The 20213-nt window shown below is 42.9% G+C and overlaps 1 protein-coding gene across 5 annotated transcripts in view; it reads right to left on the bottom strand.

Annotated features, from left to right (window-relative positions):
- Window positions 1-18123, bottom strand: part of MAP3K21 (mitogen-activated protein kinase kinase kinase 21) — a 63796-nt gene extending 45673 nt beyond the window's left edge. For all 5 annotated transcript variants that reach the window (XM_073338103.2, XM_073338106.2, XM_073338104.2 and 2 more), the window contains exon 1: window positions 17105-18123. In XM_073338103.2, coding sequence (XP_073194204.1) covers window positions 17105-17918 — 814 coding nt within the window. In that variant the 5' untranslated portion in view covers window positions 17919-18123. The remainder of the gene's footprint in view (window positions 1-17104) is intronic.
- Window positions 18124-20213: the final 2090 nt, after the last annotated feature.

The raw sequence follows: 20213 nt of genomic DNA, 5'->3' as shown, positions 1-20213 counted from the left end.
AAAAGGAACATGTGGCAGGCAAAAGCTATCAATGCACTCAAACTGCAAAATTAAATCATCTGATTTTTCTCGAGGAGGGGAGGAGAAATGAAAAGATAAATTACAACAATATAAAAAGATTCATGAAGCATACATTGTAGGCTGAACGCACCTTGCATCATCAACTCTCCTCCACTTCCACTGTTGCAATATTTATAACAGCAATTTTGGACAAATGGAAATTGTGGAGAGAATGAAATAGTTTAGACAAGTTGTCCAGGAGACAATGCTGTAGTTAAAGAAGTTATGAGTTACTTTACAGGTGCTCTAGCTGCTGCTGAGGCTAGAATGATTTCTAGAAATTTAAATCCTGCTCTAGGAGGGTGAACTTGAGTGGTAAGCCACTACAATTAGACACAAAACCACTGTTATTTTAAATACTCAATTTAAATGCAGGAGTTAAAGCTCTCATTAGACAAATTAACATTATTATAAGAACCTGAAATAGTAAGCATTCTGTAATTCTTAAATGAATGGATTATTCAAGATTAGTTTTTCTATTTAAATTCCATGTTTAAAGAAGTGTTACAGTACTAACCTGACCCTTCTGTGATTTTGCATCATACAGACAGCAGTCACCATTAGAGAGACTGTCAACTTGAAAAATTTTGAGCAAATTCACGCCAAATTATTTCAGGTATTATACAATTACCCATGATCTTCCGTTCCAATTTTTTTTTTTTTTAATCAATCAAGTCAGTCACTTTTCCTATTTTGTTTTTAAGCATGGTTTTCCTCCAGCCTCTGCCTTTGACCCAGCAACTGTGAAAAAATTCTGAATATAATGCAGGGAGATTCAAATATAAAATGCGCATAAATGTTACTTGTAACAGCAGTAATCACTTCTGCCTAAGATATTAATATTTGTTTAAATGTGTAGAAAATTAAAGAAAGAGCACCTGACCATTCATTCTAGATGCCCTTATCATTTGAACACAATCAAGAATTTCCATGGCAACTCTATCCAACCCTTAAAAAGAGCAAAGCCAGGCAAATTAAGGATTGGTGTACCCAAACTCGACCTAATGGAACCAATAAGCCCAAAAGATCACAAGTGATCTGTACAATCTTCCACAATTCTCATTTCAGGAAACTACTAACATCCTCCCTTCCCCCCAGTTTGAGTCCTGGGCATGCCCCTCCAAAAGAAATCAATGTATGCTGCCCAATATACAGTCTCATAGACTTTAAGGTCAGAAGGGACCATTACGATCATCTAGTCTGACCTCCTGCACAATGCAGGCCACATAATGTCACCCACCCACTCCTGCAATAAACCTCTCACATATGTCTGAGCTATTGAAGTCCTCCAATCATGGTTTAAAGACTTCAAGGTGCAGAGAATCCTCCAGCAAGTGACCCATGGCCCATGCTGCAGAGGAAGGCAAAAAAACCCCAGGGTCTCTTCCAATCTGCCCTGGAGGAAAATTCCTTCCTGACCCCAAATATGGCGATCAGCTGAACCCTAAGCATGTGGGCAAGACTCACCAGCCAGACACCCAGCAAAGAATTCTCTGTAGTAACTCAGATTCCATCCCATCTAATATCCCACCACAGGCCATTGGGCCTATTTACCATGAATAGTCAACGCTCAACTAATTGCCAAAATCATGTTATCCCATCATACCATCTCCTCCATAAACTTATCGAGCTTAATCTTGAAGCCAGATAGGTCTTTTGTCCCCTCTGCTTCCCTTGGAAGGCTGTTCCAGAACTTCACTCCTCTGATGGTTAGAAACCTTCATCTAATTTCAAATCTAAACTTGCCGATGGCCAGTTTATAGCCATTTGTTCTTGTATTCACATTGGTACTGAGCTTAAATAATTCCTCTCCCTCCCTAGTATTTCTCCCTCTGATATATCTATATGGAGCAATCATGCCTCCCCTCAGCCCTCTTTTGGTTAGGCTAAACAAGCCAAGCTCCTTGAGTCTCCTTTCAGAAGCCAGGTTTTCCATTCCTCGGATCATCCTTGTAGCCCTTCTCTGTACCTGTTCCAGTTTGAATTGATCCTTCTTAAACATGGGAGACCAGAACTGCACACAGTATTCCAGGTGAGGTCTCACCAGTGCCTTTATAATGATACTAACACCTCCTTATCTCTACTGGAAATACCTAGCCTGATGCATCCCAAGACTGAATTAGCTTTTTTCATGGCCTTATCACATTGGTGGCTCATAGTCATCCTGTGGTCAACCAATACTCGAAGGTCCTTCTCCTCCTCTGTTACTTCTAACTGATGCGTCCCCAGCTTATAACTGAAATTCTTATTAATCCCTAAATACATGACCTTACACTTCTCACTATTAAATTTCATCCTATTACTATTACTCCAGTTTACAAAGTCATCCATATCTTCCTATATGATATCCCGGTCCTTCTCTGAATTGGCAATACCTCCCAGCTTCGTGTCATCCAAACTTTATTAGCACACTCCCACTTTTTGTGCCGAGGTCAGTAATAAAAAGATGAAATAAGATCGGTCCCAAAACTGATCCCTGAGGAACTCCACTGGTAACATCCCTCCAGCCTGACAGTTCACATTTCAGTATGACCTGCTGTAGTCTCCCCTTTAACCAATTCCTTATCCACCTTTCAATTTTCATATGGATCCCCATCTTTTCCAATTTAAGTAATAATTCCCCATGTGGCACCGTATCAAACGCCTTACTGAAATCTAGGTAAATTAGATCCACTGCGTTTCCTTTGTCTAAAAAAATCTGTTACTTTCTCAAAGAAGGAGATCAGGTTGGTTTGGCATGATCTACCTTTTGTAAACCCATGTTGTATTTTGTCCCATTTACCATTGACCTCAATATCCTTAACTACTTTCTCCTTCAAATTTTTTTCCAAGACCTTGCATACTACAGATGTCAAACTAACAGGCCTGTTGTTACCCAGATCACTTTTTCCCCCCTTTCTCAAAAATAGGAACTATGTTAGCAATTCTCCAGTCACATGGTACAACCCCTGAGTTTACAGATTCATTAAAAATTCTTGCTAATGGACTTGCAATTTCGGGTGCCCATTCCTTTAATATTCTTGGATGAAGATTATCTGGGCCCCCTGATTTAGTCCCATTAAGCTGTTCGAGTTTCGATTCTACCTCAGATATGGTAATATCTACCTCCATATCCTCATTCCCATTTGTCATGCTACCATTATCCCCAAGATCCTCATTAAAGACTGAGGCAAAGTATTTGTTTAGATATTTGGCCATGCCTTGATTAGCCTTAACCTCCACTCCATCCTCAGTGTTTAGCGGTCCCACTTCTTTGTTTTCTTCTATAGCCATATAAATAAGAACCTTTTACTATTGGTTTTAATTCCCTTTGCAAGGTCCAACTCTACTTGACTTTTAGCCTGTCACTTTATCACTGCATGTTCTGACCTCAATAAGGTAGCTTTCCTTGCTGATCCCTCCCATCTTCCACTCCCTGTATGCTTTCTGCTTTTTCTTAATCACCTCTCTGAGATGCTTGCTCATCCAGCTTGGTCTACAACTCCTGCCTATGAATTTTCCCCCCTTTCTTGGGATGCAGGCTTCCGATAGCTTCTGCAGCTTTGATTTGAAGTAATCCCAGGCCTCCTCTACCTTTAGATCCATAAGTTCTTCAGCCCAATCCACTTCCCTAACTAATTTCCTTAATTTTTGAATGTCAGCCCTTTTGAAATAAAAAACCCTAGTTGCAGATTGTTTATCCTTTCATTCAGTTTGAACTGAATTAGCTCATGATCACTCAAACCAAGGTTGTCCCCTACAACCATTTCTTCTGTGAGGTCCTCACTGCTTACCAAAACCAAATCTAAAATGGCATGCTCTCTTGTTGGTTCAGTAACTACTTGATGAAGGAATCCATCAGCTACCGCATCTAGGAAAATCTATTATTACTAGCACTTGTCCTCCAGTCTATATCTGGGAAGCTAAAGTCTCCCATTATCATGCAGTTCCCATAAGTATTTACTTCATTAAAAACATTAAAGAGGGCTCTATCCATACTCAAATTAGATCCCGGTGGTCTATAGCACACCCCAAGCACTATCACAGGGGAGGCTCTAGTAGTTTTCTTCCCCAAAGTGATTTTTCCCCAGATGGACTCTGTCTTATCCATTCCATCGCTTCTTATTTCTTTGCAGTCTACCTCATCATTGATATATAATGCTACTCCACCACCTTTATTTCTCTTTCCTAAGCAGCACATACTCTTCAATAGCTGTAGTCCAGTCATGACTACTATTCCACCACGTTTATGTTATCCCTGTAATATCTGGTTTCACTTCCTGCACAGTAGCTCTAATTCCTCCATTTTGTTACCTAGGCTCCTCGCATTGGTCTACAAACATCTTTAATTTTTGCTGTTTGGACTCACTCACATTCTTTACCCGATTAGGCACAGACATTCTACCGCCAGTATGACCTATTAGGCTGGTATCCACACTGCCCTTCCTCCTTATATACATTCTCCTACCCACGGCTGTATCCTTTCTTTGTTTTCTTCCATCTCAATGTGAAAAATCCAGTGTGGAGATTACCTGGAAACATCTCCCAACCATCTCCCCCGAATTCCTAGTTTAAAGCTCTCTTAATCAGTTGTGCCAGCCTCCATCCTAGAAGTCTATTTCCTTCCCTACTCAGATGAAGTCCATCCCGAGAGAACAGTCCTCTGTCCATGAATGCCTCCCAGTGGCCATACATCCCAAAGCCCTCCTTATAGCACCGCTGCCTGAGCCATCTGTTGATAGTCATAATATTGTCGCACCTTTGTTGCCCTTCTCTAGGAACAGGCAGAATCCCACTGAAGATCACCTGAGCCTCGATTTCCTTAAGCGTCTTCTCCAGCCTGGCATAGTCTCCCTTGATACGTTCTAGTGAGAACCTATCAGTATCATTTGTTCCCACATGAAGGACGATCAGTGGATTGTTTCCTGCTCCCTTTAGGATTCTCTTCAACCTCAGGTCCACATCCCATATCTTAGCACCTAGTAGACAGCACACCCTTCTATTCTCTGGATCAGCTCTGGTACAGGCCTGTCTATTCTTCTCAGTAGGGAGTCCCCGATCACGTAGCCCTGCCTTTTCCTGGTGATGGTGCGATTTTCTGGTCTATCCCCTGTTCCCTGTGGCTGCAAGTCCTCTCCATTCTTATTCTCCCTTGTAATCCTCTTCAACCCGTCCTGTATCCTCCTGGGGCTCATATTTGGTGTTGTCTCCATTGACTCTTCCCCTTTTCCTACAGGACTAGCTGCTCTTCTCTTCTTCCTTGCCCTTCCACCTTCAGTAACCACCTGCTGTGTCCCTTCTTCATTTTCCAACTCTGCATACCGGTTCTTGATCTATTTCTATACCTGATCTATTTCTCCTTCACTAGCCCGTCTTTTCCTCTGCCTGGTTCTTTTAGTCACATGCCTCCACTGTCTGTTTTCTTCACCCAGCAGTCTCCCCTCAGAGTTCTTCGGTCCTATTTCCATCTGCAAGTCTGAGCTCTTCCCTTCAGCCGCCTCATGTCTTTGCTCCAAAATCAGCTCGAACCCCCTTCTAAACTCAACCAGACTTTCTACCTGCATCTCCAATCCTCGGATCTTTTCCTCCATCAGCTCTATCAGGCAGCACTTCATGCAGATGAAACTCTTTCCAGGTACCCCCTCCAGGATCATGTACTTGCCGCAGCTTCCACATCCAATCATCTTCATTGTGTCTTCCATTATTGGGTCATTACCATTGCCGCCTCTGTATCTGTCATAGCCTTCTCACATAAATCTTGTTAGTCCGGGTAACAAACCCCACCAAAACACCACCACCCACAGCAAAATCAAACCCCAAACGAGCACCGCAATACAAACTCCCCTTACAAGCTCCCACTCAAACTCCCCTGTTTACAGCTCTGTTTGCTGGCTCCTGTACGGTTGCCTGACTGGCTGGCTACTTTCATAAGACCCCTACTCAGGGTAGCCCTGCCCCCTAATTAGGGCTCAGCTTCTCTCCCAGCACAAAGCCCCTACAAGCCTCTACACATACAAACAATACAAATACAAAACCAAATACAAATACCTTCTCCTCCAACAGAACTCCCACTCAAACTGCCCTGTTTACAGCTCTGTTCGCTGGCTCCTGTGCCGCTGCAGCAGTCCTCTGCCAACGTGGCAGTAAGGACTTCTTGTCCCCTAAACTGAGCCTCAAGGCAGGGGGAGGTAGAGGTTTCCTCCACTCTGGACTGGATCCCAATCCACACAAAACCAAGGAGCAGCCCACTGAGTACAGCTGACTGAAGCTTTTTAAATCATGTGTCAAAATTTTGACTCTACCCAAAAAAGAACACATTTTTCATTAAAGGTGTCCGTTTTTTTGACCAACTCTAATGAGGAGCAGGGAGGCCACAGCCAACCTGAAGACCAATGGTAGAGGACCCCCATTCCTACTACCCGTGCAAAGTCTCCTGCTCATAACAGCAGCCAGCTCCCCACCCCCCAACAGTGACAGCAGCATTGGAGTCGCCTCTCTGTAGGCTGAAGAAAGCAAGACTGCATTGGTTTATCCTTTGTTCACACCTGAAAAGTCTCTCTCACAACAATGAGAATTAAAACACTTTTTAAAAAATGAAATCTTAAAGATGCTGCAGAATTTAATGACAGTCCCACAGAAAAATTCCTGCTTGCTCTGGGCGACTGGCTTTTCTGAATCTTTGGCCCAAAGTACTGTATAGACATACTTTAGTACAAAGTTAAGAGATCTTCAAAGATCCCATACTTTGATAGTTTAAAAAGACACCAAACTTTTCTTCTCATTCCAAGCTGACCTAGGCCTTCCTAACTTACAACAAATGCTTGACTTATCACTGTGATGACTCCAGAGAACAATGTTGCAATTTGGTTTTAATGACAAATCAAGAACACAAAAATAAATGCGAAGCTTCTTTTCAAGTTTCCAATATTATGGGGGGGTGAGTGGGAGGGGAATGAAACAATGAACTACAGTGGTGAAATAGTTACCACTGCAGTTTTAGGAGGAACAGAAAGGGGAGGGGTTGATTTATCAGGCCTGAGTTAAAAGCACACCTGTCAAAACACTGATTTCAGTTGCCAGGAAGAGAACAAAGCATGATTATGCTGCCAACATTGGCATGTCTGGGGCTGATTTAACTGGAGCTATGGCCCTAAACACAGAAGCATCAACTTGGCAAGAGACTTTCAGGGGGAGGGGGAAGACTTTATTTATTATTTTACTCAAATACTTAAATTGTTCATATTAGTGTATATTACCCAGGGTTTTAATACACAAGGGTTGGATACCCCAAAAAGGTTTTTAAAACAGCTGTAAAATGTAATATTGGTATTTACTTTCAGTTACAGGTATAGCAATAAGGTTTCAAGAATAGGAAAGTATGTAGCAAGAAAGCAAACATGATGGAATTTAGGTGAAATCCCAAGAGTCACAAGCTTCTAACATTCAAGAAGTCAGAAATTTAACTTATGTAAAGTCATGAAGTTTGTTACTATCCTTATACAGCACAAGTTAATTTGTATTTAACAAGCATGTTAAAATATTTGTCTCACCTTATGACCCACAATAAGAACATAAGAATGGCCGTACTGGGTCAGACCAAAGGTCCATCCAGCCCAGTATCCTGTCAGCCTGATGAAGTGAGCTGTAGCTCACGAAAGCTCATGCTCAAATAAATTGGTTAGTCTCTAAGGTGCCACAAGTACTCCTTTTCTGTCAGCCGACAGTGGCCAATGGCAGATGCCCCAGAGGGAGTGAACCTAACCGGTAATGATCAAGTGATCTCTCTTCTGCCGTCCATCTCCACCCTCTGACAAACAGAGGCTAGGGACACCATTCCTTACTCATCCAGGCTAATAGCATTAATAGACTTAACCTCCATGAATTTACCCAGGGTAATGAGTAATTATAGCTCATCCATCAAATTCGATAGGAGACTCCATCATCAAAGTATCTGTACTGTTAAAGCTAAATGTGCATCTAATTTTATGCTGCTATGTGCGTTAATTCTACCTTCAGAAAAATGAAGCTTTAAAAAAAAAAACACAACAACAACAAAAACAAAAACACACACTTTTTGGAGCCATTGTTAACTTAGGGCATTAGAATTAATTTTTAGAAAGAAGGAAAGACTATAGGCTTTTAACTTTGCCCAAGTACCCTGAGTAATAGTTCAAAGTGCCCATCTACACATTTTAAAAAACACTTATTTTACACAGCCATTTTCAGTTCAAACCCTGCTATATGGAGGCTGAAAATATTTTGAGAGCTAAGAAACTGACAGTCTGCAAACAAAAACATCCAATAGCTAATTTGAAGAATCTAAAGGTTAAAGAATCTATAAATTGGTATTAAAGCTCCAAAGTTAATTTTAATGTTACTTCTCTGCTTCTTACAAGTCAATGTAAAAATTTTAATGGAATTTCTATGTTCTAGCTAACAGTGCTCAAACACAAACATATTCATACCAAATAGTAAACTGAAAAATCAAGCTGAATCTTCTCAAGTTTACCAACACTACACAAAGCCTCTTGTCACCCCAACATAATTTTCATTGTATTTAGGCATATATATCATTTCAGAAGTGTGAGGTCCGAGGTTTTAAAAGTTCTTTGATGTCTATTTCTGTTAATTTAAATGGAAGTTAGACACATAGACACTTTTGAAAATTCGACTAGGCATCTATCTGCATCATTAGGTGCGTAAATACTTTTAAAAATCTTGCCCAATATTTCTAAACACCTTATATAAAAGTAGTAAAATATGAAGTTATGGTTTTTATTTTTGTGTGTATGCACACAAGCCAATACTGATGTCATTAGAACTAGGAGAGCAGTAATTTGGCTACCACCAATCAAAAGCTCCAAAACACATTTTCCTTTGAGAAAAAGGTTACAGTCAGAAAATTAATGGGATGTTTGGGCAAGAATTTAATCCTCTGTTTTAGCCAAAAAAAGTCACTGAACGTGCCCTTTTCAAGATTTCCAGTGGAGAAACTTGACTGGGGGGAATCCAAGATGGAATTTGTAGGAAAGGAACTCAAAGCAACAGCTGTAAAACAGCTCACTTAAGTAAGATTGAAGATATATTTAATTATTATTTTAGAACAAGGAAGATGGGGAAGTTGGAGAGGCAAGTAGGGTCAGAGAAAGACTAGACCATGACTGCATTTTTGAAAGAGCCAACAGCTGTTCAGGGATGGTGTCAAAGATGCAAAACACAATCTTAACTACAAACAAAACAAATGAATAGGTCAGAGTTAAAGCTGTGTATTTAAGTGTGATTTTCAGCTGTTTGTTGGGCTTACTGAGGGCAGTAGTCCCGTTGAAATGAAACTGCATATGTTAGAGAGGCCACAAGTGCTGAAGAATGGTGGAGTGTTGTGACTATATTGGACTAATGGTTGAAAAATTAGTTTGTGCTAGGTGTTGCCTTTAATGTAGGAGTTCCTTGCTTTTGGTATTTGCATTGCAAGGAAACATATCTGGTCAACCTTAGCTCTAGTTTAAAGAGTTTGTGTATGGGATTTTTTAATTTTGTTCACTTGTTAGAGTCTAGGATAGAGTTAACACATTCAGAGGAGGAAATTTTGCTTTTGCTCGGATAGGTTAGGTTTTCAACCCACATATGAGATAACCAGAACATTATTCACTCTTTAGAAGGTTAAGCACTTTATACACAAACACTATATTGCATAGAACCAATAGAATAGGTATATTTCCAAGAGATAGTCACTGTATGAAAAAAACGCATTAAACAAGCTACTGTGATTTTTACTTTAAAAACATGTTGCAACAAGTCATCCAACTGCAGATTAGAATTACTAGTTTCTATAAACTACTTTACCCACTGCAATCTAGACATATACGTTGCTACATGTAGCAGGCAAGTTTATCTCCAAACACACACCACTTTCTGGACAAACTCAAAAAATGCACAAAAAATACAATGCCCATGCTACTTAGGCACAACTGGTAAAGTGCAATATGTTTATGCTGTAATGTGTTCTTTGGTGGTCTGGAAAAGCCAATGGGTCTAATTTTTAGTGGTGCTCCCATACATGAACATGGGAATGGCAGGTGCTCAGAACCTTGGGGCAGGGGGTGGAGAAGGGGAGAATCAAGACCTTGATGTGAGAGTACACTAAACCATGAAAAACGATCCTTGAGAACAGTACAAAAGAAAAAACAAAAAGAAATACAAGATAAGAAACTCAAAGAAGTGACCTAATTTTACAAAAGATACACAGATAAAAAAATTGGCACATCCATGCCATTGAATTAAAACAAACCCTATTCCCTTAGGAAAGGCTTACTTTGGAAGTCATTAGGGAGAGATGACACCAACTAAAATTTGCAAGTGTTGTTCTATGCTAGCATAGCATTCTGAAAAGTTTGCTGCAAGATGGACAGCAATACTACTACCGTCCACTTACATATCGCCTTTTTTCCACAGATCTCAAAGCACTTCAAGATGGGCAAGCACTACCCCCATGTTACAGATTGGGAAACTGAGGGACAGAGAATTTAAGCCGCTATGGCTAAACTAAGGCTTCAGACAGAGAGAGTATTCTTTACTGTTTTAACAACTTCCTAACTATGGCAAGGCTTGGCCTAGAAATTCCAAGTTAGTTTTAATCTTTTCTCATTGGCCACGACTGGTGCCATTACATAGGGGTTTTTTTGGGGGGGGGGGGGGGTGCGGAGGGGAGAAGAGGAAGGAAAAGCAAGAGCTCTATGGTTGGACATATTTACTTAAAAGAATTTACCACTTTCATTAATTGCCACCCATCTGGGTTTATTCTTAGGCAAAAACAGTTAACCTGAAGTTAAGGCTAAAAAACAAAAACAAAAAACTCTCTCTCTCAAGTCCACCAAAAACAAACAAAACCAACCAACCAACCCTGGAAGTGTTTTGCATATTTTTTAAAGTAAACTTACACTAGAAAGCCTGGAAATTGCAAATTAAGGATTCACCACAATAAAAAACATACAAAACAACATTTGTAATCCTTGTGGATTTGTTAACGCTGCAGGTCTCTCTCTCTCTCTCCCCTCCCAACTCTCACAGGCAAGGGAGATAACATGAAAACATAGACCCACGTCACCTAGGGACTCCAGGATGGAAACTGTCCCCAAAGTTTTCTGAATGAAGCCATGGGTTTGTCTCTAATTGTCACACTAAGGAGAGCTCACTGTTTTGAAAAGTATAGCCCATACAGATTAATCTCAGATCTATCATAGCCTATCAAAAGCCAAGAATTTTTCTCCATAAGGAGAGGACAGAGAAAGAAAAGCTGAAGAGAAACAATCCGGAGTTCAGAGGGTTGAAAAGAAGCTCGAGGGGGACAGAGGTCTTTGCAAGATTTCAGTATCATCTTCTGACTGGAATAACCTTTTTCCTCTCTCGGTTATTTTAATGGTACATTCCACCATAATTTGAGTGGTCCTGCTGGGAAGGACCTCAGAGAAACTCTAGGAAAGAGATTGTTTGATTTTTGCTTTCCTCATATGCAACAGGGATCCTACCTCAGCGAGGAGCAAGGCAACAAGAGTGATTTGGTTAACAGCGGACAGCAGTTTAATCAGAGCAGGCTCTGCAGCCCCACCAGTACCCTCCCTGGTTCCTGAGGCACCTCTGTCCTACTGTCTTGGACACCTTCTCACTATCCCTTTCTGGTGCCTCTTAGCCATGGCAACAAGCCCTTCAATATCTCTAAAACAGCCAACCTCTGTGCATTTTGGGGTGGGGGATGGAGGGAGATCCTCAGCATATTCGACAAACAGCATTCAATGCGTGTGTGAGAATGCTATTTGTATGGGTATTATAGTGTTAATCTATTTATATAACATTTGTTTATTCAGCTTTTAAAAACAGTTTCCTATTTTCAGTTTTGCTATTCCCTTCTTAATTTAAATAAAGCCACATCTGGTAGACTGTCCACTTTCTGTGATTTCACTGTTCACTTTGTGTGTGAGATTCCTTTAAATTGTAAGCTACTCTGAGTTTCCATGGAAAGTTTCCTGCAGGTACTAACACCTACACTCAGGATGTGGAACTTGTTTTTTCCAGCTGGAGGCACTGAATGTTCTAAAACCAGGTACTGGAATTAAACTAACATTTGGAAGGTGTAGGCCAATACGTGTTCGCTAACATGCAGTACAGAATCCTAATCTAGACAAGGCCCTGGAAAGTCTGCCAACGGCTCCAGTAAACCCAAATCTTCCTAGCCCTCTCATTTAACTTGGTGCCCTTGTTCAGAAATAAGTGGTTTGACTCCCTTTAAAGAGAGTTAAATATTTTAAAGAGACTTAAATATTTAAAAAAAACCAAACAGTTCTGGTCACCTAAACACCCTTAACTCTTTCTTCAGTATTATAACTGTTAACCAGAAACTCTTAGATAAACATTCAACCATCAGTTTCATGAAGTCAAACAGCAACAATAACAATACATTACTTTAATATTAACACACCCATGTGATAGTTAAAGACGACTTGAGTGTCTGATTGGTTTCAGGTTGTACCCCAAGGTCACAATTAAGGATGTACAGGTAAGTAATTGCACAGTTTTGAACATTTTCTTTTTCTTCAAGTAGAACTTGAATTTATAATTTCTCAACTTCTTTATGTTTTGAGAAACTACAATGATTTCTTCAGGATATTTTAAGCACATGTATCAGATAGAGACAGGTAAAGTCCTCCTTTCAATCTTGATTCTATGTTTTTTTTGCCTTGGAATTTCTTTAGATTAATACCAAAGTTTGGAAGTGCTTAGTGACAAGAGACCCTGCAAGCCACTCAGAGTTGGGAAGGAACATAGTCCACACCACCTCTCCCTTCATTACTACAATCCATGTGGGTCATGAAGACTGCAACATATACAATGCATACATGTACATTTATAAGTGTTATTTCTATATTTAAAAGGTAAAAATGTGTTATTTAAAAGTGGACATATCTTTGTTATGTATTTTTGTGATGACACCTTTAAGTGTGAAAGAGGGGACATGGGAGAGCACAGCTGTGTGCGCCTCTCCCACCTCCTCCCCCCAGCTAAAAGCAGAGGGTACCTCTTTACTCATGCTTCTGGGAGCTCAGCTTCCTGAGAATATCCTCTCTTTCTGTTTCTTCACAAGTTGCATGAAACAAGAACACATCAAATAAGAGGTGGATCCTATGTAGAGAGTTTACGGTGCTCAGAGCCTTCCTGAATGAAACAGTACTGATATCTGCTAGATAAATCTGTCAGGTAAGTCCTAACCACTTTTTCCTCAGAGAACAAGTGAAACTGACAGGCACCACATTCAAAACAGGTAAGAGGAAACAAACGTGTCCCCCACCGCCATCTCCTAAATCTACATTTGCCTCCTTTATTCCCTCCCTCCCCACACACACAAAGAGTTTTCTCCTTGCTAGTTTTCTCTTTCTCCACAGGGATGGAAAATGACAGATCCTGGCACTTCCCAACTTTTCTTCTCATCTGGGGATAAAGAAAGTACATGCCACTGTCTTCCCTTCCCATGGACTCTGGTTTGGGGAAGATTACACAAAGCTAGCCTGCCTTTACACTCATCAGTCTGCAAAACAGCTCATTGCTCTCAGTGTTGCTGCCCTGGTCAGCCAGGATTTTCTTCTCTTATGTCCTAGTTTGGCAGCTGTGAGATAGTACTACTATAAGGTCCCGGACTGTCCAGGAGACCCAAACTACATTAGATGACTTAGGAGGGGACAATATGCTTGTTTGGGCATATTTCACGTGTGGACTGCGGTTGTTAATGCTAAGTTATTAACGTCCTGCACTAGGTAGGGAATAGGTCAGTGAGTCTTGAGCCAGTTTCTGCTCCCACTGAGGAAAATAGTACAAAATCAAATCAATAAATAATTCATCGACCCCCCACCCAAAAAAACCCTCTTATCTGAATAGAGTGGAATCCAACCCTTGAGTCTGATGGACCAATTATTGGATAAGAGGATGCTATTAAAGTGGCAGGAAAATTTCAGATTCAGGTAATCCATTTCATGAATATACTTCAAAACAACAAGTACACACTAGTACAATAAATGAGTACCTAGATACACTCCCAGGCTGTGCTACGTTAATTTTTTCCCCAAACTATGAGACAACTCAAAGTTTTTAGATGCCTTTCATAACCTTCCCCCTTCTTAATCTGTGTATAGACCTAGCACTGGCAGACAGAATGCAGTGATTGACCATTTCCTTCTGGTAGGCCGAATGTCCATGCTGGTATTATTAGATCACCTACTTTCGATACCATTGATCACAAGATGCTGTTGAGTAGCCTGCAGACGTTGGCAGGAGTGATGAGCTGCCCTTCAGCAGGGTGGTTTTTTTTTTTTTTTTTTTTGGCAACATCGCAACAGGTAGTTATGGGCAACTGATCCTTTTCCCAAAGGACTCAAGTGCATGGAGCTGCAGTGTACTATTCTACCCACCCCCCATATTAAACATGTACATGGGGCCATTAGGAGAGTACTAAGCATAGGGGGTGGTGTTTTCACTATGCTGATCACATCCAACTCTGATGATGACATGGTGCTGAGTCTCAACCGTGTCTCACTGAGATTAAGATTAGGGGAGAATGAGCTGGTTGAAGCTCAACCCATACAAGACAGAAATGATGATGGTGGGTTGGGAGAAGCAACCAGAAAGGATTCCAGAGGTTACATCAACACTTATTACTGAGGAAGTGCATCCACCAGCACTAGAGTTCACAACCTGGTGGAGATCTTAGGACCTCCCCCAGCTGGTGTTAGAACTGTAATCCAGTCAACTTTTTAACAACCACACCTGGCCAGAATGTTGTGACCTCTTTCAGATGTGGACCTTGCAATCTAGCTATGCCTTTGTCACCTTAAAATGTCTAATCTATTCCAGTGCCCACTGCATAGGGCTAAACCTTAAAACCATTCAAACAGACTGAAGATGCAACAGCTCACTCATTAAATGTGACATGATATAGGCTGCCTATTGTTCTTTTAGTAGAGTTTAAGGTGTTAGCTATGACCTATAAAACCCTAAACAGCCTACTGGAGAAACCACTTCTCTCCTTGTGGCATACCACAGGAGCTGCAGTCAGTGGAAGCACTGAAGCTGGATCCCCTTTGTTAAACCAGGAGGAGGCTACCAGTGGAGTGTTTTCAGGGAGGGCCCCAGGACTCTAAACTTGCTCCCCACCCTGGGCCAAAACAACCCAAAGTTGATGACCTTCTAGGTACACTGCAAAAGTCTTGGTTCGGTAGGTCTTTTAGAGAAAGATGAGGGTATGTTCCTGGGTATGATTTGGGTACAAAGACTTTTCTGATGCTTTTCCATTTTCATTGTTTGTTAGTTGAAGTAAATTGTTACTTCTGTATGATTATTTAAAGCTGTTGACTGATTAACTATTTTTACATTGGTATTAATGCTGATGGGTGGTTATTTTAAGTATTTTGTCAGGGTGCTCAGAGCTTTTATATGGATGTTTTTATAATGTTAAATCTAAACAAAATAATGTTAAAATTTATCACCACTGGTTGCAACACGAATAGTGTGGACAAGATGCCAACAGCCACTAACATTTTAATCACTCTGTTCAGAGCAAGTCTAAACAGTGTAAAAAATATCAGTAGCTGCCAACCTCTTGTCTGCAAGAAAACTCCCATCGCTAACCCGCTCTGGTGAAACTACCAGTGTGAAATATGAGAGAGAAAAAAGGCTAGCATAGACAGAGCCCCAAAAACTTAAAATGACATTAACCACAAGACCATAGCTTTTCACCATTAGATCACTAATTCAAACATGTTCCAGGATTGTAACAACCAAGTGTTGTTGGTGTAAATCCAGTTTCTAGGGGACCAGCGCTCACAAAACAAAAGGATCTAAAATAGTAGCAATTTTAGCAACTCCTGCAGAGAAACCAATGATTCACTAGGCATAAAAACTGAGCTCCCTCTGACTCCTTCAGGTGATTGTCCATATTAAGAGCAGAGGAACTTCTACTGCCGCTATCTCACTGGCTTTTTTGAAATGAAAGCACTAGAATCTCCATGTCCATTAATCTGACACCATTCATCAGCACTAAATCACATTAACGAAAAAAGTAGGAGAGAAGTCATAAGTATCATGTGACAATCACCATCATTAAATCTTTCATTAATAGAAAAATAGGGTTGGGGAGGAACAAAGGAGAGACTATGAAAAATATATTTTTATTGTGAAGTCTTTTATAATTACAGAACAGACCAGGAAGAAAGTATATTATGTCTGCTATTTTACGCAGTTGTTTTTTTTTTTTTTTTAAGTTTCTGCCGAGGAAGATAGGACTTTGCTCTGTGTGTTACAATTAGGTATATAAACTCTGTGCTAATTTTTAACAGAGTTTTTACCTAATTAGTGATATGGTTGGCTTACATATCACATGACTGGTCAGTAACCAAGACAACTAACCAACCATGTCACTCTTGCCAGAAGCTCCCACTGGCACAAGATGGTCTTCCAGTAAGCAAATAAAAACACTTATTTCAATATAGCACTCCCTAATGGTGTCAGTTTATGGCTTTAATGGGTCCTCCTCCTTTCTAACTCTCTGTATAGAAGGATATCCCCAATGCAGGACCTACTCGGAGAGGGGAGGACATGTTATGCCTCACTGGGGTACCACAAGATAGCTGCCCAGATTTTCCCAGAAAACAATATAATGTAACCTATGCAGCGTGGTGGGTAAATAGATAAACCAACTTATTGGGATGGTGCTGGTGTGTGGACACAAACTGAACTTGTAGCCACTTAAGACCAACATGCCTAACTGGTTACAAAAAGCCACAATTACAGATGTAATGTGTAGTAGTCAAAGTCTCATGTGTTAGCTCCTTCATTCAAACTGTCCACATGCAGCAGCTTGTGACAAATATATCGCTCCAACAGGCCGTGTCCCTCTCACACCATAAATCTGATTTATACAGCAACCTCCTCTCTTTTGCTGATCATAATAAAAAACATGGTTACAACACACCAAAGACATTGAGTTTTCAGAGAGTATTTTAACTAAGTCATGCAGAAGACTTACTATTGCTCGATTTGAGGTCTCGGTGTAGGATGGGGACGATGGCTTCCTCGTGCAAGTAGAGCATCCCGCGGGCTATCTGTACTGCCCAATTCACCAGGATGTGCGGAGGTACACGGCGGCCCCAGCGGCTTCCCCCGCCGGTGGTAGCTGCCCCCGCTAGGGCTCGATTGAGGGAGCCTCCCCGAGCAAACTCCATCACCAGGCAGAGGTTGGGCTCCCGCAGGCAGACGCCGTGCAGCTCGATGATGTTGGGATGCTTCAACATGGAGAACAGCTTGGCTTCCTGCCTCACGCTCTCGGCTGTGGCCATGATGTCTTCATCGGGGTCCTGCCGGGCCGCTTTCACCGCCACTTCCTGGCCCCTCCAGGTGGCACGATACACTTTGCCGAAGCCCCCCACGCCAATGATCTCCTGTAGCTCCAGATGCTGGAAGTCAATCTGGGCCAGGGAGCCTGGCTGGTCTCCCCCGCCCCCGGCCCGCCAGTCCTGCGGAGCCGGGCTCGGGGCCGGGCGCCCGCCCTTCTCCGGCTGGCGGAGCTGGGGCGGGTACCGGCCCGGCTGGTAAGTCACATAGTTGGCCGGGAAGATGCCGAGGCGGTGGCGGATTTTGCCCGCCCACCAGCCATCGTCCCCCGAGACGGCCGCATCCTTGGACAGCACCTCGACCACGTCGCCCCGCCGCAGGCTCAGCTCGTCCTCCCCGCTCGCCTCGTAGTCGTACAGCGCGGTCCAGAGCGGGCAGGACGCGCCGCCGCCGCCGCCCGCCGAGGAGCCCTCGGCCGCCGCCGCCGCCCCGGAGCCCAGCAGAGCCATGGCAGGGGCAGGGGCCGGGGCACGGGCCGCAGCCGCCTCAGCCGCGGCATCCGGGAGAGCCCGGGGCGCCGCCGGGGACGCTCATCCTCACCTGCCGCGTTACCCGCACCTGCCGCCGGGGTGGGGCGGGCCCCGCTGAGCGGCCGGGGGCGACCCACAGGTAACGCGGCCAAGCCCGCGGGGGGCAGCGGGGCAGGGGCAGGGGCAGGCCCAGGCCGGTCTCTGCTCCGCCTCTGCCCGCAGCTTCATGGGGCCAGCACCGGCCGCGCCGCCCCGGCCCGAGCTGCTCCAGACACCCAGCCCAACGGGGCCGACCTCCGCCCTCGGCCGCGCCGGATTGGCCAGCCGGGGACACGTGATCCGCAGAGAGCGGCGCGGGGAGGGTCAAAGGCAGGTGCAGGTGCCCTGCCTGCTTCCCGCACAGACGGGCTGCCGGGCCAGCGCTGCTGCGGCGGGGGGCAAGGCCCCCACTGCGAGTGGGTCAGGCCAGCCGCGCAGGGACAGCGGTAGGGAGGGAGGGTGGGAGGGAAGGTGCTAGTAGAACACACAGCAAACTCCTGCAGCCCTGGGGGAGAGGCTTGGCAAACACGCTCCATTTACACCAAGCGGAGGAGGGACTCTCCCTCCCCGCGAGAGAGAGAGAGACTAGGCAAGCCTGGGCACAGCGGTGCCAAGGCGTGAGTAAGGCGGCACAGGGGAGCGTTAGTAGGTAAGTTAGGCTCTGTCCGCACTGCTTTCTTCCCTTCCACCCCTTACAACTTCCCCCCATTGCTCCGCTCCCGGACCTTTAGTGCAGACAGTTTGCATTTTAAAGTTTAACGATGGTGTCATCTACATCTACTCAGACTAGCTCTAGCCAACATGGTGGTTAAAATGCTGGCAACTGTCCGTTCGTGGTCTACACTAGCACTCCCACCATTGTTACCTATGGTAAGAAAGTGTAGTGAAAAAAATGTTGTAGACAAGGCGATCAGGGAAGAGATTAAGGAAAAGAGAAGGAAACTGGAGGAAAAATAATGCAGCTTATAATGATGCAAATCAGACAGCACATACAAGAGAAGAGTCAAAAAACTGGAGTGAAGGAATAATGGGCAAAGGTGGAGAAAGAAAAGGCATTCTAGTCTTAAAATACATTAAAAATAGCAAGACAAGTACAATACACAATCTTGTAAGTAACCCATAACATTCTTCTGTAACTGTGCTGAATTTAACAGAGCTGTTGCAGTACCTCAGAGACTAGTACCCCTCTTCCAAATTAAAAAGGATCTTTCAGACCTATTATTATGGCTCCCACTGAAGAATGTCAACAAGAGTTCACTCTCCCCAAATACTGGGGTGCTGTGTAGATCATACCTTTTAAAGAGAGTTGATAACATGTCAGGTGTACAATTGAAAAGTTAAGTAGTGAAGTCCCTATAGGTTGTAGCACCTGGTGGATTCCAATAAGTACTCAGACACACAGCTCAGGCAATGCAGTTTACTCGGGGAAAAAAAACTGGATATATATCAATGGTTTTAAAAGGTACAACTGATAACAGAACAGTTCCAAATTTGGCTAGTAGAGGGCAGCCTCTAAGAGGATAGGGTCCCTCAGGCCTACTGTTTAAGGTGTGCCCTCTGGTCCTTTAATCGATTAGCCAATAAAGTAGCCTTGTTGATCCCACCTGCCAGGTTTCAGTTCCACAAGAAGGGGGCTCCACATTGTCCTCCTGCACCAGCGTAGCAGGCTGCTCCACATGTGGACAACAGCCTAAGCCACACCTCACAGGTCCTCTTCCCTCTGGGCCCAATTGCTAGTCAGATCCACTGACTTCTTCCCTAAGATGATCCAGATAAAGATGATTTACTTATGTCGCCATCTCTTTTAGTGCCTGATGGGCAACCCCAGTGCTCTTGGACAGTTCTGTAGAAAGAAAATAAGGTTGTAGATAATGTTTTATTAAAATAATTTATTTTTTAAAAGTCAAATGATCAAAAATCAGTTAGCCCTTTCCTTTAATATAAGAGAAAGCTGCCATTCATGGAGTGTTAAGAATATATCCTTTATCTGCATATTTGTTTGGTATTATAAAAGCTATAAAATGTAATAGAAACATTCAGCCATATGAGCAAATTCCATACTATATTTTATCTAGTATCAGAAGCCACAATGACTGATAAACTGTGGAATGTTTCAGAGTGGTAGCCGTGTTAGTCTGTATCAGTTAAAAGAATGAGGAGTACTTGTGGCACCTTAGAGACTAATAAATTTATTTGAGCATAAGCTTTCGTGGGCTTAGATGTGGGGACCTGCAT

This window comes from Lepidochelys kempii, chromosome 3 (assembly GCF_965140285.1).
Source record: "Lepidochelys kempii isolate rLepKem1 chromosome 3, rLepKem1.hap1, whole genome shotgun sequence".
Lineage (NCBI taxonomy): Eukaryota > Metazoa > Chordata > Testudines > Cheloniidae > Lepidochelys > Lepidochelys kempii.
Note: the sequence above shows the minus strand (reverse complement) of the source record. Positions and strands in the feature narration are given on the sequence as shown.